The sequence below is a fragment of the Manacus candei genome, unplaced genomic scaffold (assembly GCF_025592945.1).
Source record: "Manacus candei isolate 608988 ecotype Guabito, Panama unplaced genomic scaffold, ASM2559294v1 h1tg000003l, whole genome shotgun sequence".
Lineage (NCBI taxonomy): Eukaryota > Metazoa > Chordata > Aves > Passeriformes > Pipridae > Manacus > Manacus candei.
Window position 1 is genome coordinate 18,114,282 of NW_026138051.1, and position 27,905 is coordinate 18,142,186.

Consider the following 27,905-nt stretch of genomic DNA (forward strand, 5'->3'; position numbering starts at 1 on the left):
GTTTTGGAGACTTTGTGTTTTTTATAGTGTCTTTTGCTGCTAATAAAAGCATATACGTTATCCCAGTGGATATCCCTGTTATCACACGTCATCCCCGTGAGGTTTAGGGGTGGAAAATGCCCCCTCGGGGTATCTGGAGCCTGTGGTAGTAGTGGAATGTGCTCCCCTGTGTGAGTGGCAGCCCTTGGGGATGGGCTGTAGCTGGTGGCAGACGTGGGAATGCTGGATTTATCCTGTTGCCCAGCTCTGCTGTGCTGGGAAGGGCATTTGCTGCTGCTGTGGGGTTCCTGTATCCCCATCCCCTCCCTCACCCAACCCCTGTGGCAGTGACAGCCTGAGACACTCAGCTGGGGTTAAAAACAACCCAACAACTCTGCTCCAGATCTGGGTGAGGGTATTTTTAACCTGTCTCAGTTCCCTGAGTCACGGAGACCTGGCACGGCCCAGGGAGGAGCCGCTTCCCAAGAAGCACGGCTGGGGCTGCCCCAGGGCTAGCCCGGGAAGGGGGGGATTTTTGGGGAGGTTTCACCTCTGGGGTTCGTCTGGTGGCCTTTGGGTTTGTGCTCAGCAGCTGTTTGTGGTCAGAAAAGCACGTCTGGGCTGTAGGAAACACAGTGCATTGGAAGCAGCCTCTGGGAAAGGCTGAGTATAAAGTGTATAAAGTGGTGAGTTTAAACGTGCCCCGAGTAAATAAATCCCTGTGTTTGTATCCTGGAGTGTGTCAGATGTGCTGGGATGTACTTGGGGAAGAGATCTTGGCAGCATCCATCTCCTCCCATCCTTGGTTTGTGCCTTCGTGTCCTTCCTCCACCTTTACTACTGGTAAAACAAGTGGGCATTTCAAGTTACTACAGGATTACTCACAGTTCATGTCCGTATTTCATACTCCCACTGTGTGTATCTATGATTAATCCCTTACACAAATACCTGTATATTATATACAGGTGTTAGTGGCACTCTCACTAGTGGAGTGCTCATCCAACCACTCCAGGAGCCAGGCCAATTGCTGCTGGACAAAGTCTCCTGCAGGATGATCCATGTTGGAACCTGGAGTCAGGCCATCATTCCTGAGCAGGGTCGCAGCTCAGGTAGAGAAATTCCTGCAGGGAGAGGCTGGTTTTGGGTAGGAAGTGAGTGATTTTTGATGGTGTAGTGACATGAGGGGGTGCAGGATACCACTCCTTGGAGCAGGTCTTTCTGTTGCACCTGGAAACTGCCTCCGATAATCCGATTTCCTGTTTTTCTCAGACCCGTTTTTGCTTCCCTGGGCCCTTTCTCTCATCCTCCAGCTGGAACAGCCAAGACCCTTTGCCTCTTCCTGCTTTCCCAGATTGTTGTCTACCTCTTTAAACTCAGTTTCCCTTTTCCAGATGATGTTTGTTGTTGCTCTTTCTTGGTTTCGTGCTCCTCAGGGTGTCTGGGGCCGATCTTGAGCACCCGGTGGCACTTCCCGGATGCATCCTCAGGGGTGCTCTGGCTCCCGGGCTGGCAGTGCCCTGCCTGCCAGATATCTCAGCATCCAGGCATCTCAGCAGGCATCTTCTGCCAGGATGGTTCCTGTTACAGCCTTTCTGGCTGTTCCATCAGCTGCTCACACAGCTGTCACACGGCGCTGGCACCGAGTCCTCGGAGCGCATTTTGCCCGGGATGGGGCATTGTAGGGCCATGGGCACCAGGCTGAGTTGGGACATCATGTTGAGCATGGACACCACATGGACCACGAACATCATACCGAGCGTGGACACCACGATCCAGCGAGGCAAAGGTGGCCAACAGTGTCCTGGGCTGCATAAGGAGGAGCATCACAGTGGGACCCGATGATCTCGGGGGGCTTTCTGAGCCTTTGTGATTCTGTGACACCACAGGAGGGGACCCTTTGCCTCTGCTCAGCACTGGTGAGTCCCCAGCTGGGGACTGGGTCTGGTTTTGGGCTCCTCAGCACCTTGGGAATATGGGCTGGTTGGAGAGAGTCCAGCAAAGGGCCACAGGGATGATCCAGGTGCTGAAGGATCCCCCGTCCAAGGAGAGGCTGGGAGAGCTGGGGGAGGCTCAGGGGTCTTGTCAAGGGGGATAAATATCTAAAGGGGCTTGTAAAGGAGAGTGAGACAGAATTTTTACTGGTGCCACTGACAGGCCAAGAGGCAATGGGCACATTAATAAGGAAATTCACCCCAAATACAAGAAAACTACCTTACTGTGAGGATGACCAGGAGATAATGTGGATTGTCCAGGGAGCTTGTGGCCTCTCCATGCTTGTCAGCATCCAAAAGCCTCCTGGCCACGGTCCTGAGCAGCCTCGTGCCCTCAGCAGGTCTGGTATAGCCTGAGAGATCAAATCAACCACTGTTTTTTTTTAACCTTAATGATATTACAGGGAGGCCAGAGACTGCTGACAAGGGCTCAGCAAACACAAAGTCAATAAATAAATCAAATTTACTGTTCCCAGGAAGACAGAGCAGAAGGCTCAGGGATGTACAAACATGGCCCATGGCCTCCAGGGAAGCTCCTTTCCACCCAGCAATAATCAGAGATTCTTATGGGAGGGAGAAAATCCCCTTTGCAAAGAGCAGGACCCATCAATTCCTGTTCATTCCCCTTGGACTGGCTGTGAGGTTCCCCTGAGGGCCCAGTTGCAGGAATATAGGGGATGGGGGAAACCAAAAAAAAAAAAAACAACTTAAAAAAGCCAGAGAAATGGTGAATTCTCCCCTCCTCTCTCTAATACAGGCACGATCACAGGTGCCAGCAAGAAGCTGAACATGACATAGACATCCTGGGTGTTTTGGAGATCCTTGGTACGTCCAGGGGTTAATTCATCCCCGACTCTCTCCGCTGCCCCATTTGCTCTGTGCAATTAGCAGTTGGCAATTAGCTGGTACCAAGGCCATGCTGACCTCTGAGGCCTCTCGTGGTTTGATGGCCCTTAAACCTGCCAGACTCTGACCACTCAGGGATGAAGCTGCTGGTTGTGGCTTTCTTGTGTCCCAGTGGCCAAACCTGCCACAAGCCATCGCTTATCCAGGGCTGAAACCACGGAGTGCTCCGAGTCCAACCCCCTGCTCTTCATTTTAATGTCTGTTTTTCTTAAGCCTCCATCTTACTCAGCTCCTGATACTCATTGCATTCTCCTCCTAAGGCAGGTTGTTTGGAGAGGGGTCCGGGAAAAGTGATGAAAACAGGATTTCCCCCCATTTTCTTGATCCAAGAACTGTGATTTTTTTCCTATGTGGGAAGGAGGGAAGCAGGAGGGCTGAGATGTGAATGTGATGCTGCCTGTTCAAGCAGGAAAATCCAAGGAGGAAGAGCAAAAAAAAAATAGAGTGGATAGGGATCCAGGTTCCTGCTGGCCATAAGGAGTGAGCCCTACCCTGCCCTGCCGTGTAGGCAGCACCCAGATCCTGGCCCCCCAAACCTCCCAGTGGGGGGCTGGTCCCCTGGAGATGCTGTCCCAGACTAAAGGGGACAGGCAGCAGAAGGGCCTGTGGATTTAGGGGGAGAACACCCCAAAACATGCCCTGAAGTCACCTGCCCAGGGGGTGAAAAGTGACACGTGGATGGATGGGAAGGGTGGGGTGAGGTGGATGCTTGGGGTTACCCACAAATGTTAAATAAAGGGAGACTCCTGCAGCTGTTGCTAAAAGTGCTTCTCTGCTTCAGGCCTTGGTTTTATGGAGAAAGGGGAAAATGTGCATTTGGCCTCCCCTGGGCCTGTTTTATTCAAAAACAAAGGCAAAAATGGGTTAATTTCATTGAGATTTATTATTAATGTTGTAGGGGATCTGACACTGAGAGCCCTGAACCCACTAAACCTTGGGGAAGGCTGGGGTTGACTCAGCCAAGTGAGAAACACCCCAGAAGATCTCCATCAGCTGGGAATGATGTCCATGGTGCCAGACATTTCGAAGGACCTGGAAGGAAGAGCAGAGGGGACACACTGAGCACTGTTGGAGCTGGGCTCTGGCGGATCCACAGGGGCTCTGGTGTGTCCCTCTCCCTGCCCACCCTTGCACAAGACCCTACACTTGGCTGTGGGGGTGACTCTCACCCCTCTGTACCTCCAGTGGTTTTGGCTGGGGCAAAGAGAAGCTGGTCAGGAGGGTGTGATGGCCTGGGGGGCTTTCCTGCAGGGCACAGGGGGTGGTTAAACCCAAACAGCCCCAAGGTGTGGCTGAGATCCATCGTGCTGGGGTGAGAACTGCCCGAGGGCAGGGTGGGATGGGATACTGGGAAGGAATTCCTGGCTGTGAGGGTGGGGAGGCCCTGGCACAGGTTGGGCAGAGAAGCTGTGGCTGCCCCATCCCTGGAAGTGTCCCAGGCCAGGTTGGACGGGGCTTGGAGCAACCTGGGCTAATGGGAGGTGTCCCTGCCCATGGCAAGGGGTGGGACCGGGTGATTTTTAAGGTCCCTTCCAACCCAAACCGTACTTGGATGCTGTGAAACCAGGTCTGCATCTTCCTTGGGGCCCAGGACTTAAACCAAAGCCCAGGATAATTTCCACATGCCACTCTTTCCACTTCAAGACAGTGTGAATTCACGTGGAAAATGGGAACAGAGGATCTACCTCGCCTTGTCCGTGGAAGAGACGTCGCGGTCCTGCCGCCTCCCCTGCGTCATGTGATCTGCAAAAGGACAAATCCCAGCCTCCAGGAAAACACGGGAGAGGCACCAGGGGCGAGGGATGGGATATTGTATTTGGGGTGTGGTGGCTGGGGCTCACCAGGGAAGGGACACAGGCAATGGAGAGAGCTCTTGGTGTCCTCACAAGAGCCAAATAAACCACTTTTAAATAATTCACGGGCTGCCTGACGGGTGGGGACAGAGGGAGCCCAGCTGGCCTGGCAGGAGGTGCTGGGAGGGGCTGGGAGATGATGAAGCAGAGTGGGATGAAGAGCTGAAGAAGACTCACAGCAGAGGAAGATGGTGAGGAGTGGGAGGCCCGACACGGCCGCCGTGCTGAGCACCAGGGGGGTCATGTCCATGAAGGCGGCACATCCTTCTCCTGCCACCAGAGAAACCCGGGGTCAGCACGGAGCAGAGGGACAGGCAGGAGGAAGCCAAGTTGCCACCGTGAAAACCCACACTCACACACACAAAAACACAAAGTAAAAACAGATGGGGGGTGCTGAAACAGAACGTTGCTTCTGCAAAGATTTCGCTTCCCTGAAGCTCCCGATTTGTTGGATTTTTTTTTTTCCCTTGGAGCAGGTTTGTCTCCAAGGGCTGAGTTGAAGGGATAGGGGGATTACATGAGTCGTAGCCTTGGGGTGGGGCATCCCCGCTCACCGTGGCGCTCGTAGATGCTCTTGATGAGGAAGGAGGCCATGAGAACCACCACGAGCACCGCCCCCGGAGCAGCATAGCCCATCGTGTACTGAGCTGCCCAGGGACACAGGAGAGAGGGGTGAGGTCGTGTTTCCAGAGGTGTGGGTGGGGATCTGGCCTCACCCAGGGTCTGGTGCAGGATGCACCAGCCCTGAGTTAGCACAGGGGTTTTCATTTTGAAAAGCTGAGGGTGAGGTCCCACCTTGGTGGAACCACTCACCTGTTTTGCTCTTCAGCTGGGTGAAAATCATGGGCTGGAAGATCACGTTGGTGGAGACCAGGAAGGTGACCACGATGAGGTAGGTCAGGGTGATCTCGGGCAATATGATGGCAACAGAAGGGCCTGAAAGGCAACAGGATGAGGCAGAGAACCTGCTCTTACACTGTCCACCTCCTTCATCCCATGGTACCTCTCTGTCATATCCCTTTCCCACCCTCTTCTGACTCCAAGCCTTTCCTTGCAAGCAGCCTCTCCATCCCTAGATGATTTTACTGCTCTTCTGTGACTCACCCTGGGAAAGGGCCCTGGGGAAAGGGGAATGGCTGCATTAGTTGTACAGGTGGGTGTATAATCCACATGGTGGTCCAGCCCCACCCCCCCGACCTGGACATCCCACATGGGGAACACACAAATCGCTCCAGATGGATCTACCCTTCGTGTGACCCCCCCCCCCCCCACTGCCTTCTTCTCTGACCCCCACGAGTCTCTGTATCTCCCATGGGGTCCTTGCCCCCCACTCCAAACAGCCCCACAGGCCCCTCCTACCTTCCTCCCGCATCCAGAGGATCCCGGCAGTGCCGTCCAGGATGCAGGCGACGCACACCAGCCCAGCAGTGTAGGCACTGAGCCACCTCCACAGGTCCCCACCTAAACACCCAGAGAGGGGGGGTGATGGCTGTGACCCCCAGGAGTCCCCCGTGCCAGCCCCCAGGGTGGGATGCGCTGTCCCCACCCAGGTACAGGGGGGGTGTCCCAGGACCTGGGGGGGTCCCACAGCAATGCTCCTCCCTCTCTCCCACCAGCCGAGGGAAATGGGGGTCTGGCTCCCCCAACTCACTTATTCGGAGCTTTTCAGACTGGCAGACGGGGATGATTAATCCACAGGCCGAGACGACGGCGAAGACCACGGCGACCACTGCAATCCTCAGAGTGTCCTTCAAGGGGCGGGAGAGACCTGGAAAACAGCCACCCGGATGGGACAGCAGTCAGGACACTGGCTGGATGGCTCTGGTGGCTACAGGGCTCCTCCATTACCAGGACAGATTCCATTTGTTTGCCTGCTGGTGGCCAAATCAGCACCATGAAATATCCAACCCGGGATGGGTACTGCCCACAGGCTTCCCGGACACCACCCCCTGCCCATGACCTGCTCACCATCACCGTGGCCAAGGGCCATCACTTGGGACCTGCTCCAAGAGGGAATGACCAATCTCCTGCCAAGGACTGTGCCTTGGTAGGATCAGAGATCAGGAATTGCTGCTGATCATCCTACAGTGGGGAGCTCCTGTCAACAACACGTGGGCACCACCCCACGGAGAGGGCGGCCAGACTGTGGGGGATGGAGGCAGAAGAATGGGATGGAGCCACTCAGGGATGCCCAGGGAAGGGTGGAGAGCAGGAGGAGCTACGGGAGGTGAAACCCCATCACCTGCAATGGTGATTTTCAGGGAGGTTTCTTGCCAGCTTATCCCGTTGCTGGCGTTGCAGGAGTAGGAGCCACAGTCCGACTTCTTCGCTGGCCTCAGGTACAAAACGCTGCGGCTGTTGGAGAGGTGGAAACCTCTGTCTGGGGGAAGGGGCTGCCCATCCTTCTTCCAGGTGATGGCGTCCACTCTGCCCTCTGCCACCTCACAGACCACCTCACCAGTGGCCCGAGCCACGAGGGCGCTGCTCCAGAGCCGAGGGCGGGACACGGGCTCTGGAAAGGGAACAGAGACACCAGCACTTCTCTCAGACATGGAATCATGGAATGGTTTGGGTGGGAAGGGACCTTAAAGACCATCTCCTTCCACCCCTTCCATGGCCAGGGACACCTTGTACCACCCCAGGTGGCTCCAAGCCCCATCCAACCTGGCCTTGGACACTTCCAGGGAAGGGGCAGCCACAGCTTCTCTGGGCAACCTGTGCCAGTGAACATGACCTGGAGCATCCGTGATGGACACCTGGGCTGCAATTGTCACCACAGCATCTGCCACAGCAGTCACAGGTGCCTTTCCCTTGGGAAGTCCATCCTGCTGCTGTGCTTTCCAGGACTGGGGTTTGGTTTTTTCTAGCTGAATCATTGCTTTTAATGGACTTGGGTAAATATGGAGCATTTGGAAATGTGTCAGGAAATGAGAAAAAAGTGGAGAAGGCTGCAGATCCCATTCAGATTACGTGTGGTTGGAAGGAGAGGTGGGTGGGGCAGGGCTGTGGGAGCATTATGGCCACGGCATTATTAGCACAAGGACGGATAATGCCAGAGCAAATTAAGGGAATTGCCGGGAGCAATATCGAGGAGGAACTTCTGAGCTATTTCAAGTGCCTCCTATCTCTGTGGCAGCGGCTGGCGCCGGCACACAGCGAGTGTGGGGCCAGGGGGGGCTGAGGGGGGACTGGGACTCCTCCACAAAGCCCACCCTGCTGGGCTCAGCTCCATCAGCCCTGCTGGCTGAACCTCGGCAGAGTGCTGCAGGGACTCTCTGCAGGTGGCAGTGGATGTGCAGCACCTCACTGGTCCCTCTGTCATCTCACCAATCCCTCCGTCATCCCACCAGTCACTCCATCTTCCCTCCATCCTCCCACTGTTATCCTACCCTCTGTTATCCCACCCGTTCCTCTGTCATCCCACCACTCCCTCTGATGTCCCTCCATCATCCCACCAGTCCCTCCATCCTCCAACCGGTCCCTCTATCCCTGGACTGAAGAGTGGAAAACAAAGGAGGGAATTCCTTCCCAGGATGGAGCACAGCCCTCTGTCTCAGCCGGGCCCCCTAGAAGGTCTCCTTGGTCAGCACCACCAGATCTTCTCCCCTAGGACAGGGTGGGAGCCTCTTTCCAAGGTCTCCTTGGTGCCATCTCCATACATGACAGGTTCAAACAAGCTCAGGCCTGGCCCATCAGCCTTTGCTCAGAATCCCTTCTCCACCCCCCCTGGTCTGGCCGATGGTCCATGTACAGTCAAATTCCACCATGGCTCTACCTGTACCCACTGCCCCGCTCCTCCCTCCCACACCCACCACTCACTGAGGACTTCCAGCAGGATTTCCAGGCTCTCTCTGTCTTCCCCACTGACAGTCACCCTGTAGATGCCACTGTCGCCTTCCTGGACATCCTCCAGCGTGAGGGATCCGTTGGATGGATGGAAAACAACCCGTCCCACGTAGGGCGCGTGGATGGCTGGGCTGTGAGAGCCCCCGGCGTGCTGCAGGATGGTGTGGGAGCTGGTGCCATTGGAGTATTCCCACCGTGTGGAATGGCTGTGAGGGACGTTATCCAGCCCAGGGAGCAGCACAGAAGATCCCACAGCAGCAGCAGCAGCTCTTCCCTGGGGGGGTCCTGCTGCTCCCACAGCCTGAGGCAACGGCACCGGTGGTGGCACTGGGGAGAGGGAGAGGGGCTGGGATGGGGCTGGGAGCAACTTGGTCTAGGGGAAGGTGTCCCTGCCCATGGCAGGGGGTGGAACTGGATTCTCCTACTTGAGGTTTTGTCATCCTGACCTAATTTCCATGGCTTATTCCCAGTTCAGAGAATCCTGGAATGGTTTGGGTCGGAAGGGACCTCGAAGCTCATCTCGTTTCGCCTCCTGCCATAGGCAGGGACACTTTCCCCTAGACCAGGCTGCTCCAAGTCCCCTCCAGCCCGGCCTTGAACACTTCCATGGAGGGGGCAGCCACAGAATTCCCAGTCTTGTTTGGGGTTGAACATGTCCACACACTCCCAGCACTGGAGGATGCAGCCACTTCCCCAAAATTCCTGTGCTTGTCACAACTTGGGCTCTCACAGGTGCTCAAGGACTTCAAGAGGAGCTCCTGTGGGAAGGTCACAGCTCCCATTCCCCCTCCAAAAAATGAGGATTCTAGGAAAGCTGAGCAGAAATCAATACTGCAGCCTGATCTTGTAAAGCGGATTCTTTAAAAAAATCAGAAGGTGAGGTTAAAGGAGGGAAAGAGAAGGAGAAGAGGAAAAGAAGGAAAGAGATCCCAGTCCCTCTCCAGACACCTGACCCCAAACACCCTCAGGCACATTTCCCAACAAATGAGATGGGATGAAAACATCTTCCTGAGCCTCAGAGCCTGGCAGTGAGGGGCAGTTCTCACAGGGGGGATTCTCACAGGCTACACAGCCTGTGTTTGCTCTTTGTGGTGTCTCACCTCCTGCCTCGATAAGCAGCTGTTCACCTGCATTCCCACTGCACCTCCAGAGACAGCAAACAGCCCTGGAAACAGTCCTGCTGCTCCCACTGGGCATTGTCATGGGGGATTTTGCAGCACAGGTGGGAAAGAAAATAGATGGGACAATCCAGGTAAATCTAGTTCACCTGGTGATTTTAATTTCTCATTCTTATGATCTTAGAAACCAGTTATTTTTGTGCCTTCCTGCCCCCCAAACTGTAGCTGTGGAGGGACAAAAAACAATTTAATGACTAAAACCCCCTTTTCTCTGGGAAAACACTGTTTATACAAAACATGCAGAACCACAAGCTGAAGGAAAGAGAAAACACTTCATCCCAGGAATCTTTTACAGATGCAATGGCCAAAGCTCGTCCTACAGACCCTCAGAGCTCACTGACACCATTCCAAAATCGAAGTATAGGGTAATGGGTTTCCTTTCTATCTCAGATGCTCATCCTAAAAATCTTTGTACATTTGGACCTGGCACAGGTTGCCCAGAGAAGCTGTGGCTGCCCCATCCTTGGGAGTGTTCAAGGCTGGGTTGGACGGGGCTTGGAGCAACCTGGGATAGTGGAAGATGTCCCTGCCCATGGCAGGGAGTGGAACTGGATGGGTTTTAAGGACCCTTCCAACCCAAACCATTCCATAACTCTATGATTTGTGTTTCCAGGCAGCCAGTGAGTATCTAAAGAGCACAGTGTCATTGCTTACATAACTGCAATAAAATCTGGGCTTTACATATATCATGATTTTACATATATACTTTTAACACATATGTATATATGTTAATATATATGTGTTTATTTTTGCATTATTACATCTCTCAGCCCCAGTATAAATCTGTCTGCAGCTGACTTTTATTCCCGGAGCTGTGCCTGGCTCTCCCACCTTCTCCCTCCCTGGACACACACACACACCTTTCCGTTCCAGGTTAAGCCTTTTACCCCTCCTAAAAAGTTCCGAAGCTCCGCCGAAGCCTCTCCGGGGGTTTGGAGCAGGCGAGGACCTGGCGCGGAGCCCACGGGACGGCACCGGCTCCCAGCGCAGCCCAGCCCGGGGCCACCTTACCTGCGAGGAGCACCCAGGTGATCCCCAGCAGCTCCGCGGGACGGCACCGCAGCATCTGCCAAGGAAAAACAGCCCCGAGTTTCCCTGATTTCGAATATCCCCTTGGAATTCCCCCGCTGGGATGAGAGCCCGGGTGAGGCTGGACCGTCAGGTTCGCCACCGTGAGGACGGATCCCCCTCGCCGTGGGTATGCCCAGCCTGTTTTGCTGCCGATAGGTCCTCTCCCTCCGTGCCACCTCCTCTTCCCGGGAGCCTTCCTGGCAGCAGTGACAGCTCCCGCTCTTGTCCCCGCGCTCCCGGGGATGGGAAGGGAAGGCAGAGCTGCGACGGCTCCGGCACCGCGCGGGGACCAGCGGCTCCCGCGGCTCTGCTGGGGCAGGGCAGGGGGGTCCCACAGGAATGGGAATTACAGGAGACATCCCACACCATTTCTATGCCCCGAGGGCAGAAGATCCATCCCTACCCCTTTCCCACAGCTCCTCTCCCACCCCATCCCTGGAGCTCAGCTCCCGCAGTGCAGTTTGAACTCGCTCCCACCCCGGTTTGGGGGGCAGGGGCTTGGCCTGGCTCCAAAACACTCGTCCCACTGGGAGCAGCTTTTCCCTCCACCTTTTGGAGGTGGGCTGGGATCATCCATGTCCCACCAGCTTCCTGCAAAGGGAATTTCAGTTTAAGGAAGAGACGCTCCTGGGATCAGGGCCTGGGGACCAAGTGTCATCTCCAGACTGAGGGTGCAGAGGGATGAGGGGCTGGGGAAGGTTTGGGCTCTGCCCCCGAGTGCTGGGAAAGCTTTCCTGCCCTGCTGAGCACAGCCAGACCCTGCGACTCCCATGGAGCTCCAAAGGCAGATGCTGGGATAGGAGAGCCCTGGGGGAAGCATTAGGAGAAAGGGGGGGGATGTGGATGGTTGGAGAGCACCAACACGGTGGCACCTGTTGGCTCCATCAGCCCCAGCCACAGGCAGGGAGGGAACCCAGCCCCCAACTCCCACCTCCCAAAGCACCTCCCACCATGTGCCCAACACTCACCTTCCCATTCCTTTCCCACTTCATTTTCTTTCAGCACCTGCCTCCTTACCTTTCCCCCACTGTTCCTCAATTTGTCACATCCATGGAATCTCAGAATGGTTTGGGTTGGGAGGGACCCTAAAGCCCATCCCGTTCCACCTCCTGCCATGGGCAGGGACACCTTCCACTACCAGGCTGCTGCAAGCCCCAAATGAGGAGTGAAGCTAAAAAAGGAAACAATTTTCAGCTGGGGTAGAAGCAACTTCTGTTTCACCCAAGGCCTGTGAGGAGTCAAAGGCTCCTGGTGGCACCAGAGGAAGGCCAAGGGATTGCACCAAAAGCTGCACCAGAGGAATTTTGAGAGTTGGGAGTGAGAAGGGGGTGTGGGAGTGCACTGTGGGAAGGCAGAAAGCTCTGGGACACACTGGAGGGAAAATGAGGTGGTTTGGTTTCACTATAGGACTGAGGACTCTGGGAAGCCCCAAAAAACTGAAGGAGGGGCTGCATTGCACAGCCAAGGGGTCTCAAGGGAGGAATTGGGGTCCTGGGGGGACAAGGGAGCAAACAGGGATGTGGGGGGCACCGGAGGGCAAATGGAGCAGCCTGGAGAGGAGAGAGGGTGAGTGGAGGCAAGCGAAGGTGTGTGTGGGGTGGGGGATTGCTCAGGGTGCACAAGGTGAGGGAGGGACAGCCCCAGTGGCAAAAGGGACCAAAGTGGGGGCCCTGGGATGTGCTGATGGGAACGGGGGATCCCGGGGTACACACCAACACCGGGTCCCACCAGGCTGGGCCGGGCTCAGCTGCTTTCAAACCAGCTCCACTTTCCTCCAGGCACCCTCGGATCCCCCAAACCGAGCTCTCCAATTCCCTCACATCATCCCTGCTCCCTGCTCCACCCTTTGCCACGATGGACACGGCATCCCACGGCTCCTTAAAAACGTTCCCAGCCACAGAGGCTTTGAACAGCAATTCCGGGCCTTCTCCAAAGGAATGGAGAGAGCAGAGCAGAACAAACAGCGCCGGCACCACCGGGAACTCCGAGACCGCACTGGGATGGGACTCGTGGATTTTTTTAAACACCAATTTCTGGCAGCTTGTGCCATCGTGTGGCCAGGGAAAGCAGGAACGAGGAGAAGCCAGCTGGGATGCACTGGGTTATGGCTCCTCATGTGCATTCCCCCCTCGGCTGCGTAAACCAGACTTATCTTCAAGCTCATCAGTGCTTAAATACATCTTTTGTTAAGCTGGTGACTTTATAAATGATTTATTTGAAGAGTCGATTTCTTAGTTTGGGAAAAGTCTTAAACACATCCATTGGATCCCCAGAGTGCTGGGAAGGAGGAGAAAGCAGTTCAGTGACTGGCTGAAGGAACGGGAAAAGCTGGATCACCAACCCTGACCCGCTGTCACGGCAGCCCCGCTCCAGGACACGGCCCAGCAAACACCTGGATGGGACAGGTGGCACCTGCCACCAGGTCCTGCTCCTTCACAGGACTTTTGGATGCTCACAAGCTGCCCAGGAAGAATTTAGCCCTCTTGGGAAGCGGGGAATGGTGAAACAAGATGGAAACACAGCTCTCCCCACTCCCTGTTTATGGTGGGGGTAGGTAAAGGATTTGAAATATGAGGAAATGTGCTTCTTCTGCATTCACTGGGGACAATTTTCCCCCAAAATAGGTTCCAGAGTCCTGGTGAGGAGGGGGTTGGCTTGGAGCTGGTTCATAAGGGGTTGGTGTCTGCAGAGCCCAGCCCAAGTCACCACATTCCTTGTCACAAAGGCACCTCTGTCACAGCAGTGTGGTCAGCACCCTTTGGTGGGGTCTGCCTTGTGCCATGGAGTAAAAACAGATTTCCAGCAGATTTCCAGCCTGCAGCTGATAAACATGGAGTTCTGATCAGGGGAAGGAGAAGCTGATCTCTCCAAGGGAAGGTCCCACGGTACCCAAGTGTTTCCCTCAGATCCCAGAGGCACAGGGAGGAAAAAGCTCAGGAACCCTTAAAGAATTTAAAGAGGGTTCCTAATACAGATCAAGAACCCTTTGTCCCTTCCTTTTTACAAGTAACAGACTGTTTTGGGCACCAACTCTTCCAACAGCAGAAGCACAGGGTGGAAGCAGCTCAGGAACATGGAGCTGGGATGGGTGAGGGACACCACATGCTCCTGCTGGGGTTTGCTGCTTCAACAGGATTATTGGAGAGTTGAGAAACTTCCCCTCTCAGTTGTGCAGGTGGAACTGGCACCTAAGGAGAACCTATAAAGAAGAAATACTGGGATCTGTCCATTCAGTGTTTGGATCAAATGAGGGCAGCAAGTTCAGTGCCTGCACTGTGGGCACAGAGCAGCTCACAGAGCACAGCCAGGAAGGGCTCAGCCCTGCTCTGAGGTCTGGTCAGGGCAGAGGGAACACCCCAAAAAGGATGAAAAATAATCAAATCCTAAAATGCCCTCTTGGTTCTGAAATCCCAATGTTCTTGTAACAAAAGGATTTGCTTTTGTTCCTTACCCCGTGGCCTTTCAGTGTGCCAGATCCCAACTTACCCTCCCATCTCCTGGGAGCTGAAAGGCACTTCTGATACCGTCAGAACAGGAAAATTTGGGGGAAAAAAACACATTCCCAAAAGGTCAGGTTTGTGCAGCAGGCAGCGTGATGACAACCTCACACAAATTCCTTAGGAAAGGATGGGAGAGAAGGCACAGTGGGAAGTTTGTCAGAAAATACTGTGGCTGCTGAGTGTCACCCTCGATGCAAACAACAGGCAGAGGGAACACCAGCACAGCAGTACTGGAAGTCAAGGAAAAGTGGGAATTCCACCCCTCATCTAACATGATCATCTTTGCTTCCCAACATGCAGATCTTGTTGCTTCCCTTTTCCTGTTCTAACCTAAATCTCCTCAGAAATGCCCAGGATCTCTCCAGGCAGCATGGCTTGGATGAGTGACAAGGAGAAGATCCTGAAGATTTCCACTCTGCTCTCCTAAAAAAATTCCTAAAATTGGCAGCTGAAAAAAAAGGCTGAACAGGGAATAATGCAAAGCTTCTAAATCCTGAAGGCACCTGCTTGGAGGAGCATTTCCTAAGGTGGGGTTTAACCAGAGCTGAGGCACACCGGAAAGGCCAGGCTGGGAGCACAGAGAGCAAGAGCTGACTGTGCTCAAAGGCAGTCCCATAAAGATCCCAAAACCTTTGGCTTCCACCTGCTCCCTCTCCTGAGCAGGCACTGGGAGCTGCCTGGAGAGGGTGGAGATGTCTGAGGTATGTGCAGTGTCTGTGTCATGGGGAGGCACCAGCACGGCGGGCTTGGAGCACAGGGAGGGGCACCAGCATTCCTGTCCCACCACGGGGGTGGGATTGGGGCTGCCTGCCCTTCCCATGAGTAGGACTGAGGGGCTGCCTGCCTCTCCTAGAGGAGGGATTAGGAGGCTGCCTGCCCCTCCTGGAGGTGGGACTGGGGAGCCCTTCTCACAAGTGGGCTTGGGGGGCTGCCTGCCCCTCCCATGAGTAGGATTGAGGGGCTGCCTGTTCCTCCTGGAGGTGGGACTGGGGAGCCCTTTGCACAAGTGGGATTGGGGGGATGCCTGCCCCTCCTGGAGGAGGGATTTAGGGGCTGCCTGCCCCCCCCCCCCGAGGTGGGACTGGGGGCTGCCTGCCCCTCCTGGGGGCTGGGCTAAGCCTGCAGCCCCAGCAGCCGGGCCGTGTTGAGCACGTCGTCCCTGGTCAGGTAACAGCCGCAGAGCTGCCGGTACCCCGTGAACGCCTCCCGGCCGTGCAGGACACGCCAGTTATCCACAAACAGGGCCTGCAGGACAGGGAAAAGGTCGTCAGCAGGAGAGCAACCATGGCAAGAGAGGTCCTGGAGATCCCTGGAGACGGGAAGAGCAGGTAAGGGAGTGCCATGGTAGGCATGACCCTCCTGCTCGACACTGTGAGGCTGCAGCCATGGGATCCAGCACAGCTCTTTCACCTGGAGCCAGGAGCTGTGCCTAGAAGATGACAGGTACTAAAACAGAAGAATTCTGGGCTGTTTCTCTGCCTCTCCACTGCAGAGGTTGGGCAATAGTTCACCAGCAACAGCCAGTGGCCATCTCAGAATCCAAGAATGCATTGGGTTGGAAGGTACCTTAAAGCTCATCCCATTCCATTCTTCTGCCATGGGCAGGGACACCTTCCACCAGCCCAGGTTGCTCCAGGCCCCTTCCAACCTGGCCTTGGACACTTCCAGGGATAGGGCAGCCACAATCTCCTGCCTCTGCGGTCTGACCCATGTAAGGGGTCAAATATAACCTCAGAACTGTAATTTAGTTCCATCAAAATAAACTTATCTTCTGGAAGAAGTTAAAGGCTGAACTCTACGTGTTTCATCCCCTTTGCTCCCGAGGGTCCTCATTTCAGTGACTGGAAAGATCTTACTTCTCTCTCCCAGCTGAGACTAACTTTCCTGAGGCAGAGCTTGACCTAAACACTTCTGCCTTACCTGGAAGCTCACATTCCTTTAGGACAGCAGGAACACACAGAGGCCACTACTATAACACAAGGCACCTCAGAGCAGCTGGAGGGAGGAAAGCTGCCACACGTGGAGCTTTTAGCTCAGTGGCAGGACACCCGGGGAGCATCCTGCTTCCTTCCCTGGACCAAACCCACATTATCCAGCTCCAAGTCCCACCTTGCCTGGCTTCAGCTTGACCCACAGCTCGTTCTCCGGCCGCCTGAGCTCGGTGGTGAGCGCGCGGTGGGCGTGGTACCAGCGGCGCACCACGTCGTGCGGCACCGTGTTGATGACGGCACGGTCGTAGTTGTTGTACCTACGGGGGGAAAAAGAGACAAGGGACGGCCCAGCATCACTCCAGCTGCTTCCAAGGGAACCTCAGGAGCCTGCAGGGTTAGTCAGTGTTTAAGGGAGGATGCAGACATGACCAGGGAGGTCACAATGCAAGAGCAGGACTATCGGGAATACGCAACACCGGGAGTAAGAGGAGTTTCCTGTCAAGGTAAACCTCTTCTTCCTGGTTTTCCATGGAAGGATGTGGTAAGTCTGAGGGTTGTTCAGACTAAAAGTGCAAAACAGTGCTGGACAACCTCCAGCACTGAGCCAAACTGGAGTTCCAAAAAAAAAAAAATCAGCCCAAATTTCCTCTAGAAGGGATCAGTCTGCACTCTCCCTGTTCCCTGCATGCCAGGAGAGCTCCTAGGGGCTTCTCCAGACAAGGGTTGAATTCTTCTGCTGCTCAAAGGGAGGGCATGGAGCTGCAGGGAGGATGCCAGGAGTGAAAAATGAAAGCTCAGCACCGACCCCCACGTTTGTACGGGAGGTTCTGATGCTTCCTCTGAAGCAGGAGGGACACTCAAAAACATGCCCCTCAAAACCACCCCGTTTCCTCCCCCCGAGCAAGAGGCCTCACGTTGGACGTTACCTGATCAGGTAGAGCTCGTTGTTCCAGGGGTACACGTTGAGCACGGGCCCCACCCCGATCATGTGGTTGTGGCAGCCCCCCACGTTCTCCACGTACTCGTGTTTCAGGGGCACTCTGCTGAGCAGCTCGAAGTGCTCCGGGGCCCGGCGCAGCACCTGCTCCGCCGCGTGGAAACCGTCCACCAGCAGCGTCCGCCCGCCCGTGCCCTCGTGCTTCAGGCAGTGGAACACCTGGATGCTGTTATGGGAGACACCACCCCAGAGCAATGACCTCGGCTGCCCGTCCCGAGGGCACGAGGTGCTGCCCCGTGGGCACAGAGGGCTGCTCCACCTGCCCCCTGGCCATTTCTCCGGGCCTCCCACGTTTTGCTGCTTCCCAAAGCCACTGATGTGAGTCTGGGAGACTTTAGGATCAAGTTTGTGGCACCCAAAGTCCCAAACCTCACTCAAAGGAGGTTGTTGGCTGCTCCATCCCTGAAAGTGTCCAAGGCCAGGTTGGATGGGGCTTGGAGCAACCTGGGCTAGTGGAAGGTGTCCCTGCACATGGAGCAGGGTGGAATGAGGTGAGTTTTAAGTTCCCTTCCAACCCAAACCACTCTGGCATTCCATGATTGTGTTCTAAGTCCATCCATGCAGCAGGACACAGAGGTTCAAAAGCATAAAAGCAGCTTCCTGGAAGAGCTCAGAACAGGATAGTTAAAAAATGCTGGATGTGCTGGGGAGGTGTCCAGGAACTGCAAGGGGAGCCCAGGTAACCCTCATGCAAAGGCACATGTGTCATGGTCTCCCACAAGCAGTCAGAAGTCCCTCAGAAGAACCCTGGAAATGGCCTGTGGGAGAACAGGTGGAAGCACTGTGATCCCAAAGGGATCTAGGGACACAAAGAGAAGCCATCCAACCACAGGGCAGGATTAGCCCTTCTCAAGTGAGGCTGTGAATTTGGTAAACATCCTAATGGGAAAAGAGCTGTAAGAACAGAGGAAGATGGAAGGGTGAGATCTTTGGCTGCACCTGAGTTTTGGAGCAGCCCTTCAGAGCAGGAAAGGTGGATTGACCTGGAGGTACTTGGCTGTGCCCAGCCAGGCAGGAAGCCTCTGGGGTTCTCTTTGGAAAGCCTGGAGTAGAGGAGTCCCAGTGAGGAGCTGACCTACAGGACATCCCCTCCCTAGTGGGAAGCCATCCAGCTCAGCTTTTGTCCTATTACTGCTCTGAAGCTTCTCTTCTCCTTCATCCAAGCAAGGCAGGCATTGCACTGCCAGGAAAAAACACACAGGAGTTGCCTCCAGCCACCTACTCCCAATTTTCACTTGCTGGAAAATTAATGGGGACCTTCTGGAAAAGCTTTTATCTTCCAATCTCCCTTGGGGGCCTGTTATCCCAGTCCCACAGCAGGTGATGTGGCAGGACCTGCCACCCCACCCTCACCTTTTCACCTGAGTGCTCTCCCCACCTTCCACCCACAACAGCTTCAGGATGATTTTAGAGTGAGTCCAGGAGCACTGGAGCAAAGGACACTCCATGCCTGGGGGCAACCAGCTCCTGGGGCAGCTCAGGGCACTGGGAAAGCCTCCAGGGCAGGCTCAGGTCCCTGAGCAGTGAGAAATGCTGCAGTCTCCCACAGCCTGGGGAGTTTCCCTTTAGAAGAGGTTAGGAAAGCCAGAAATTCCTGGTTTTCCTACACAACTATGATTTTGCAGAATCCCAAGCATTAATGGTCAGCCCTGCTCATTCAGTGATTGATGTACTCCAGTTGGCTGCAGGTGAGAAGACCCTACCTGAGGGGAACTCTTCCAAGTGGAAAAGAAAGGTATAAAAATAGCTCTGGATTCTGGTACTGAGCACTTCAGTCAAAGCTCTTCTGAAGACTGAAGTTCTGATCACTAATTACTTCTTTTATTTGGCTTTGGGGAAGATTTTGTGAGCTCCCAAAACAAGTCAGCCAAGCAGGTAGGTCACAAAAGCACATGGGTCCTGCAGGTTCACGGGGAATAGGGAAGCAAACTAGATCTGGCTGGAAATGTGGGGCACTTCCAGATCCTCAAGGCCCAGTAAAAGCCACTTACTTTGCTCCTGACACTGAGTTGCTCCAGAACAAACACTACCACCCAAAGCTTCCTGCCTGGCTGGGCACAGCCAGGTACATCCAGGTCAATCCACCTTTCCTGCTCTGAAGGGCTGCTTCAAAACTCAGGTGCAGCCAAAGATCTCACCCTTCCATCTTCCTCTGTTCTTACAGCTCTTTTCCCATTATGATGTTTACCAAATTCACAGCCTCACTTGGGAAGAGCTAATCCTGCCCTGTGGCTGGATGGTTTCTCTTTGTGTCCCTAGATCCCTTTGGGATCACAGTGCTTCCACTTGTTCTCCCACAGGCCATTTCCAGATGATTCCCCTCTTGGGAAAGCAGACAAAAAGAAAAAAGCTACAAAGTCAGTCTAAGTCATAGAATCCTGGAATCACAAAATGGTTTGTGTTGGAAAGGATCTTAAAAATCATGTCATTCCACCCCCCTGCCATGGGCAGGGACACCTTCCACTGTCCCAGGGTGCTCCAAGCCCCGTCCAACCTGGCCTTGGACACTTCCAGGGATGGGGAAGCCTGTGCTGGTGGGAAAGGCATTGTTGTGGCCTCACTCCTGCCTTCTGCCTGTGTCTGGGAAGCAGCAGCAGCACAACATACCCACAGGGCTCCTGGAAGTAGGTGGTGTCCGTGTGCCGGTCCAGGGCCAGTTTGGTGTAGGCTGTGTCTCCCCGGGAGAAGTCAGAGGTGAAGTACCACATCCTGCCATAAATGGTCTCCCTGGAAAAGAGTTATGGAGCAACGTGGGGATAGGGCTGATCCCCTCTTGCATGCAAAGTTACTCCCCTGCATCCTAAGTACAGAACAATCAAAGTAAAACAACTTGACAAAATTTACAGTCAAGAGATAGCGCTTCTAATCCCTCTTCAAGCATTCAGATTCCTCTCTTTCCTCCCAAAAGGCTGGTGGTGACAAGTCTTGCTTCCTCTCCACAAATACAGATGTTTTCACACTGAGCATCATCCCCAGTCAAATCACTTCAGTGACACAAGGAGCTGCCCAAGTGCAGTTAGCCTTTCCTTGTACCCAATAATCCCATTTCTTCTTCCCAGGATCCTGTGTTTTCACCCACCTCATCCCTACAAACATACACAGGAGGGAAGGGACAGCAGTAGGGACAAACAGCACTCAGGGGCTACAGAGGGAGGATGTCTGGAGACAGAAGCTGGTTGGATATTCCCTGGAGCCCCTCATTCCTATTTGGAGTGACCATTCATTACAAAAAATCCCTCCTTTTCCAAGGCAAGTCAAACTGTTTCTGCAACTTGGACAAAACTCTCAACTCCCTGCCCAGCCTGCCATGCTGGTGGTGCTTTACACAAACGCAGCAGACACGTTTCTCACTCTATTTTTCTTTACTGAGAGCTATAACCGGTTTTTGAAGTTCCTGACTCCCAGGGCTGGTTTTTGATGTCCCTGGCTCCCAGGGCCAGGCTGCCCTCCTGACCCCTCAAGTCATAACAGGAAATGTCTCTCCTTGCAAAGCTCTGCTCTTCCCAGACAGCCACTTCCTTCAGTCCCCACTCTCTACCCAGTCCCACTGTCACAAAAGTCATCGTGTGCTCCCGGGGCAGCTCCACAGCCCAGGGACTCCCAGCTCTGTCACAAAAGGGGGCAGATCCCACCGTGGGATCCTCCATCCCAGGTCAAGTGGGGCAGCTGGAAGCTGTAGAAGACCCAGAGCTTTTGCCTGCCAACCAGGCCGTGCCACACAATACACAGGATAAGGACACAGCACCTTTCCAAACAAGGAGAAGACAAGTTCACCCTCCCTGGGACAGCCCCAGTTACCTGATGATGCTGATCCTTTCTGCCAAGATTTCCGTGTCCTCTTTGGTGGGAGCGACGTTCTCCACAAAAGCAATCCCGTAGAGCAGGAAGTTCTGCAGGAATTCCTTCAGGCCCTCGTCCGTCTCCAGGAAGCTCCGGCAGTCAACGGAGGGGACCTGGGCTTGCCTGTAGATCTCTGCATTCCAGAGGATCCGGGGGTGCATCACCTGCTTCTTCTGCCCCTCGTAGCTGTTCTTCACCAGCCACTCCAGCCCATACCGTGTCACGTGTCCGTCCGGCCCTGGGACACGGGGCAAAGGGCACAGTCACCCCTGAGCAGCCCGGGATTGTGGTCATGGCATCAGTCAGGACAGGCCTCACCCCGCTCACCTGCCTGGACATGGGCTCTCTGCACCCTGGTGCCACCCAAAACATTATTAGTAAGGCCACGAGTCCTGAAAAAATTGTTGCTGCAACAACTCCCTCCCAATTTAGGGCTGCAGCAACAACTGCAAATTCAGAGTGGCTGCAACTCCCTCCAAAACTTCAGGGCTGCTGTAACCACTTCCAAATTCAGGGCTGCTGTAACCACTTCCAAATTCAGGGCTGCTGTAACCACTTCCAAATTCAGGGCTAAGTGGTGCAGCCTCCGTGGTTTTGGTTGACAGGATTCCAAGGAGAAGCAAATCTCTGAAGTCAAGACCTTGAATAAAGGCAAGCTCCACCAAAAGGAAGAAAACAGGTGGGAAGCTGAGGAAGAAGGGCAGAAAATGGGCATTGTGATCAGGGATGACACCATCTTCAACACAACCGTGTCTTGACCCATCTGCTCACCACCTGCACTTCTGGGGTGCTCAACCAAACCAAGCAAACACCCCCACACTGCACACACATATTTCTACATAAAAAAAGGGCTGGGGGAGGAAAACCAGACACAATTTAAGGCTGAGGTGTGTTTACAGTAAGAGCAGCATTTAAAGCCTGCTCACAGCTCAGTACCTTCCCAACCAGCCACCAATTTTGGGATAATGCCGCCCCATCCCGGCAAAGCCGAGCGGGATCCATCAACCACACCAGGAAGGGCAGAGGTGCTGTGGCACCCACAGGTGCTGTGGCACTCACAGGTGAGGAAGAGCGTGCTCTCGTCCACCCGCACGGCCTGGGGTCGGATGGCCAGGTCCACGCTGGCCGTGTCCAGGCTGCGCTGGTTGGTCTTGGCGTTGTAGCAGGAGGCGGAGCGGCAGTGATCCCGCAGCCACACGAAATCCAAGCGCATCAGGGTGGTCCCATACGTGAGCTCTGCAAAGGGTGGGAGCAAAGGGTGCTTTGGGGCAACAGGGAGAAAAACCAGAGCCCAGAATGCAAGCCCAGAGCCCACGCGTTGTGGTGCCGCTTACAGGGGACGCAGAGGTGCCTCTTGATGGAAATTGTCACATGAGGAAGACCAGGCAGGACATCTTAGCAAAGGCCTGGCTGTCAGGGATCTCACCAGCTTCCCTTCTTATCAAGTCTACAGGACATCTCAAAGAACCATCCCAGAATGGTCTGGGTTGGAAGGGACCTTGTGGTTTATCCAGTTACACCCCCTGCCACGGGCAGGGACACTTTCCACTAGCCCAGGTCGCTCCAACCCAACCTTGGACACTTCAAGGGATGGGGCAGCCACAGCTGCTCTGGGCAACCTGTGCCAGGGCCTCCCCACCCTCACAGGGAAGAATGTCTTCCCAATATCCCATCTAACCCTGCCCTCTGTCAGTGGGAAGCCATTAAACTGCAACATCCCCTCCTGCAGTGGGAAGGAGCATGGCTGACACTCACTCTGTGCCCAGACCTCCCTCCATCATCTCTTCAACAAGTGGTAAATTCAGAGCTGCACATCACAGAGTTGTAGAGCCCCAGCACAGGAGTGCAGAGAGGAGTCAACCAAAAAAATCATTAAACCTCTCCCTGTTCCATCTTGGGACAGTTCGGGAATACTTGAAGCCCTTTAGAAGGGCCAGCACAGGCAACAGGAGAGCCCTTCCTGCTCTAGTCCCACTCAGCTTTGAAATTCAGGTATCTGAGGTCACTTTGCAGTGAGAAAACTACAATATCCTTTCTGGGGGCCACTGTAAAGTGCTGAGCAACTTCCTTTGCTTCCAAGTGACTCAGAGCACCAAGATCTAACTGGCCTCAGGAGCCATCACCCAGGAGAACGTGCACCAGTGGGGGCAGAAGAAGCGGGAACACGCCAGATCCTCCCCGCCAGGAGAGCCTGAGCACAGCCCAGAACACGCTGCCTGACAGGGCAGGGCTCAGATGCACTTTTTGAGCTGGAATCCCTGGATTTGACTTCTGATTTAGCACTGCCTCGCTTATCATAAAAGACTTGCCGCCAGCAGACGAGCCTGCTCCGTCCCGCCTCTGGGAATTCTCAGAGGGAACCAGCGTGCTGGTGATTTCAGAAGGGTAAAAAAAAAAAATGCATCACTCGCAGGGAACGAGGTCTGGAAACTCTCCCTGCTCTGCCCAGGCAGGCCCAGCAGCAGGAGCAGGCACACCTACCGAGGTGGTCGCCGTGCAGCTGCCAGGCACAGCGCAGGGGCCGCGGGGCCGTGTGGTGCCCGCGCGCCAACGCCACGACGCTCCTCGGCCACCGACGCCCGGAGCTCCCCCGGAGCAGCCACGCCAGCCTCTGGCACCACATCCTGTGAGTCAGGAGAGAGAGAGGGGACAGGGAACAAGTGATTTGAGTCATAAAGCCCAGCAGGACACAACCCTGAGGAGACATAAGGAGATCCTGGGATCCTGTGAGGGTGGGGAGGCCCTGGCACGGGTTGCCCAGAGAAGCTGTGGCTGCCTCATCTCTGGAAGTGTCCAAGGCCAGGTTGGATGGGGCTTGGAGCAACCTGGGCCAGTGGAAGGTGTCCCTTCCACTGTCCAGATGAAACTTGGTGATTTTAAGGTCCCTCCCAACCCAAACCATCCCACGATTCTGTGACTTATCAGGCAAAGCCATTCCAGAAAGACAGCTGTGCAAAACAAGACTCTCGTGCAAAACAGGGGCAAAGCATCATCTCTGCAGGTCTTTTCCCCACTGCAGCATTCCCAGTTTGAATTTACCACTCCTGGATGGAACTGCAGCGACCAGGGAAGCAAAACGACCTTGGTTAGGGAAGCAACAGCAGAGGAATCCAGTAATTAGGTCAGCTCTAGAAAAAGCAGGCAAAACAATGAGGAGGAGGAAGATCTCTGCTGCTGGTGAAGGACACAGCTGGCATGGAGGAGAAACCACTGTGGTTAATTTTAGGATAGAGATTAGAAGGCAATTTCTCAGAGGGAAATTTGTAACAACTCTTCAGTGCAAGGAGCAAGGGCAAAAAACTGCCAAGTTTTAAGAGGCGAAGACTCAGCCCAAACGTCCCGTTGTGTTTATGAATTTCTGGGGGCCAGGTCTAAACCCAGTGGGATTTTAACAGCACTTTGAAGTGCAGAGAAATGTGGTATCTCTGGATAAGACACAGGCTCAGAAAGCATTTCTTATCCCAGACTTCTGATTTTCCTTCGCTTTCTTATCTGGAGAGCACAGGCAGAGCACAGGCACCGGGGCTCTGGCTGCCCAACCTGCTTCTCCACTGCAGAGATCTCAAAAGTTGGTGATAACAACTAAATCCACAGAGGTGCCACATTCCCAGACAACAACTTGTTAAGCAGGAAAAAAAAAAAAAACAAAACTACAAACCAGATATCTCTAGGGGGAAAAAGTGGAATGTTTTTACAAAAGAAGGTGGTTTGAGATGAAGATACACTTCAGCCAGAGGTTCCTGGGCCCAGCTTTGGCTCTGCAGAGGGGCTGCAGACCCCAGCTGGCTCCAACCACCTTTTCCAAGATATCCATTCCCCATTCCCCCTCTCCAGCTTTGAAAATCTAGTAGAGTAAAAGGAATGAGCCCAGTTTGACATGCAAACTCGATAACCAATTCTACAGCTACAGAAAACCAGGAGCTGCCCCTGATGTTTGCTGGCTTTAAAAGCTTAAAGAAATGATTTAAATCCCTGACCCAGTGACTCACAAAGCTTAAGATGAATCTTTGAGAAAGAGGGAAACTCTGTCTAGTTTGGCTTTTGGATCCACTACCCGATGGGGGGTGGAAAACAGAAGGAATCTTGTTTGCACACTCCTGATACCTCCTCACCCAGAACCTAAAATTGCCAGGAAAAGCTCATCCCCAAACCCCATTTGGCACATGACCTGTGCCTGGGGCAGCTCCAGCCTTACTTGGATCTTTCCACACTCATCCCTTTTATTTCATCCTCTCCCAATATCAAAACTGAGCAGGGAACAAACACAGGTAATGTGAGGTGACCCAGATATTTAAATCTCATCAGTGAGACCTCCTGCTGCTCTTACTGGAAGAAAACACCACAGGCAGGCCAACAGAGAGCCTTAAGTTCAATCTTTCCAAGAAAGATTAAAACTAAGAGGAGCTAAACCCCCAAAAAATATGAATAAGAGAGGATTTACATTTTTTGTTGTTTAATCAGAGCTGACAGCTCCCTCCTGGCTGGAATGAGCAACATGAACAGCAAACTCTCTTCCTGCTCCCTCACCTGTATGCTTTCTGTTGTCCAGACCTTGCACAGCTCACCTGGGCAGCAGTGAAATGAGAGAATTCCAGACAAAATTCCCCTTGAAAATCAAAAAAAACAAGGGCAGGAGGGAGAAGACATTAAACTACCAGGTGCATAAACACACGTGGTGGGTGACACAGAGGGGCAGGCACAGAACCCACGCTGGGCCTGACAGGGTGAAGAGGAGCAACAGAGCTGGAGGGAAAAGCAGAAAACTCAAAGCTGTTGTGGTTTGAGGAATTCCAATCAGTCTCTGGAGAGAGAAAAAGGACAGGAGATGCTGTGGAAGGAGTAGGAAGGAAGGATGGGCCTCACAGGGGGCTCATCTGCCAGGGCATTTCCCGCCTGGCCCTGCAGTTTGTCTCACAAGAAACATTTGAAGGAACTAAAACTGGTTTTAAGCTCTTTGAGGAAAAGCCACAATCCCCATTCTGAGCAAAGAAAATGCTGAAAAAACAAGTAACTAAGTAGTGTCAGCAATGGGAACGTCTAAGGAAGGGGAACCCCCACAAATATTGGGGCTTTCACCAGCTTTTAGCCAAACCCCCCTGAGCACAAGGTGACCCACTGCCCTCTCTGCTCTGCTGTGCCCAGACCTGCTCCAGCACATCCAGCCTGTTTGTCCAGCTCCTCTGAAAAAAAAATTACGAGTTTTGCATGAAAAACATTTCAAACATCCATTTGCTTACACTCACACAGCCTTTCTCACTTCTGGAAGCACCTGGCTAGAGCCAAGGTTTCTGATCCATAATAAACTGGGAAATGTCAGTAGCACAACAGCCTCAAAGAGAGAGGGAAAGAGAAAAGAAATTGGTTTTCGAGCAGCCTGAGAAACACTTGTCTGCAAATCTCATGTCCTGCTGTCTCCTGGCTCCAAAGGGCTCCTTCAACCTGCCAGTTCTCCCTGCAGTGGAGGGAACACTGAGGAAAAGAGGAATTCTGCAAAGGCTGAGCTGCCTTGAGGGCTGTGCCAGAGCCAGAGGGGCAGAGAGCACAAACCCAGGGGACAAACCAGACCCCCCAGGATGGCAGCACCTCTTGGACAGGACACAGGCAGAGTTTAACAGCCCCAGCTGACCCAGTTAATTACAATTAATTACCACAGAGACAAAAGGCAGACTGGCTGTTCCCTGCTGAGCTCCTGCCTCCCCCCCAGACAACTCCATCAGATCTCAGCTGTCAGGAACCAGATTCCCCTTCCAGCCCTTCCCCACGTGGGATTTCAATGAAATTAAGGAGCTAATAAAGACATCCCAGGCACTGCCAGCGTCACAGCTACTTGATTTTCCTGGAAGTAAAGGGAATGATCTGCTCACCCCATTTCACACCGACCACCTGACTCCAGGTCCCATTCCAAGAACCTTATTCCAGCCCTCCTCTTTGCATCTGTCCCGAGCAAAGTCCTTCCAGGCAGCACAGATTAACAGAAACAAGCTCTAATTCCTTTTTTTTTTTTTTTTTTTTTTTTTTCCAGCCAAGCAACCAGCCCTCATGGTAGAACCCCCAAGGGGAGAGTTACTGGAATAAATTCCTGTTTCTAAATCACTTCATGCATGTGCCCTGGGTCCTGCCCGGGCACAGAGGGGCCAGGCAGCTCTCCCGGGCAGGGAGGGGTATTTTTTCCAGGGAAAAAAACAGAGGGAAAAGACACGGGATCTGTCTCGATCGCTGTGCGAACCCCGGGGCTGTGTCACCTGGGGCTCTGCGGGCGCGGGGCTGAGCTGGGGGGTGATGGAGCGAGGCTCGGGATGCAGAACGGATGGAATTCCCGAGGGTCTCCGCTGCTGCTCCCGGCTCTTCCCCGCTCCTTCCTCCTCCTCCTGCTGCTGCTGCTGCTCCCTGCGCCCAGCAGGCCGAACGCGCCGCTCGGAAGCTCTCACACATCGAGGGGACAGGCGTCTCGGGAACCCTCTGCAGGGGAACAAAAACAAGGGAAAAGCCACGTTACGAACGGGTCTCTCCGCTGAGGGGACCCGAGCGCAGCCCCCCGAGCCCCAGAGGGCAGGACGGGCCCGCCCCCCGACCCACCTGGGCGGCTCCCCGGGCCCGGCCCCGGTGCTCGGAGCGGCGCTGCCGGGCCCCAGAGCCCGCGGGCGGCGGCGGGGCCGGGCCGGGAGCAGGGCCGGGGCCGCCCCAGGCCGCCCCGGGGCGGGGCCGCCGCCGCCGCCATAGAGATGCGCGGGGCAGAGCGCCCGCAAACCATACAGCCGGGGCGGGCCGGGGACGGCAGCAGGACGGCAGCGGGGCTGAGCGGGGCCGCCACGG

The 27,905-nt window shown here is 54.4% G+C and overlaps 2 protein-coding genes and 1 long non-coding RNA gene across 6 annotated transcripts; all 3 read right to left on the reverse strand.

Moving 5' to 3' along the window:
* Positions 1-3,794: 3,794 nt before the first annotated feature.
* On the reverse strand, positions 3,795-8,635 carry LOC127471446 (uncharacterized). Its single transcript, XM_051788347.1, has 10 exons — positions 8,618-8,635; positions 8,549-8,576; positions 6,972-7,241; positions 6,381-6,497; positions 6,089-6,190; positions 5,543-5,665; positions 5,284-5,376; positions 4,907-4,999; positions 4,562-4,619; positions 3,795-3,908 (listed from the first exon to the last, which is right to left on the reverse strand). Exons 1-10 carry the CDS (start codon positions 8,633-8,635, stop codon positions 3,866-3,868), a joined length of 945 nt encoding a protein of 314 aa, XP_051644307.1. The 3' UTR covers positions 3,795-3,865.
* A 64-nt stretch (positions 8,636-8,699) lies between these two features.
* LOC127473020 (uncharacterized) lies at positions 8,700-11,955 on the reverse strand. The gene is made up of 3 exons (XR_007905240.1): positions 11,842-11,955; positions 10,765-10,819; positions 8,700-8,902 (listed from the first exon to the last, which is right to left on the reverse strand). It is a non-coding gene; the product is annotated as an uncharacterized LOC127473020 (long non-coding RNA).
* A 1,064-nt stretch (positions 11,956-13,019) lies between these two features.
* On the reverse strand, positions 13,020-27,825 carry TMLHE (trimethyllysine hydroxylase, epsilon). 4 transcript variants are annotated; one of them, XM_051791116.1, is made up of 10 exons: positions 27,669-27,825; positions 27,335-27,549; positions 25,620-25,657; positions 23,574-23,716; positions 22,152-22,328; positions 21,051-21,330; positions 19,860-19,979; positions 17,182-17,418; positions 16,434-16,572; positions 13,020-15,569 (listed from the first exon to the last, which is right to left on the reverse strand). In XM_051791116.1, exons 1-10 carry the CDS (start codon positions 27,808-27,810, stop codon positions 15,438-15,440), a joined length of 1,623 nt encoding a protein of 540 aa, XP_051647076.1. In that variant the 5' UTR covers positions 27,811-27,825; the 3' UTR covers positions 13,020-15,437. The 4 variants fall into 4 exon arrangements, with proteins under 4 accessions (XP_051647076.1, XP_051647087.1, XP_051647097.1 ...); XM_051791127.1 differs by having other exon boundaries at positions 25,620-25,698; positions 27,335-27,551; positions 27,669-27,802; XM_051791137.1 differs by lacking the exons at positions 25,620-25,657; positions 27,669-27,825 and having other exon boundaries at positions 27,335-27,476.
* Between the last annotated feature and the right edge of the window lie 80 nt (positions 27,826-27,905).

Excerpts from the sequence above, each read along its gene's own strand:
- LOC127471446 (XM_051788347.1), bottom strand. Across the intron at positions 6,498-6,971 it reads CCTGAAAATCACCATTGCAG|GTCTCTCCCGCCCCTTGAAG; the intron begins GTGATGGGGTTT and ends GCTGTTTTCCAG. Across the intron at positions 4,620-4,906 it reads CCTCACCATCTTCCTCTGCT|ATCACATGACGCAGGGGAGG; the intron begins GTGAGTCTTCTT and ends GTCCTTTTGCAG.
- TMLHE (XM_051791116.1), bottom strand. The coding sequence starts at position 27,810 with ATGGCGGCGGCGGCGGCCCCGCCCCGGGGCGGCCTGGGGCGGCCCCGG. Across the intron at positions 27,550-27,668 it reads GGGCCCGGGGAGCCGCCCAG|GGTTCCCGAGACGCCTGTCC; the intron begins GTGGGTCGGGGG and ends TCCCCTGCAGAG. Across the intron at positions 15,570-16,433 it reads TCAAGCTGAAGCCAGGCAAG|GCCCTGTTTGTGGATAACTG; the intron begins GTGGGACTTGGA and ends CCTGTCCTGCAG.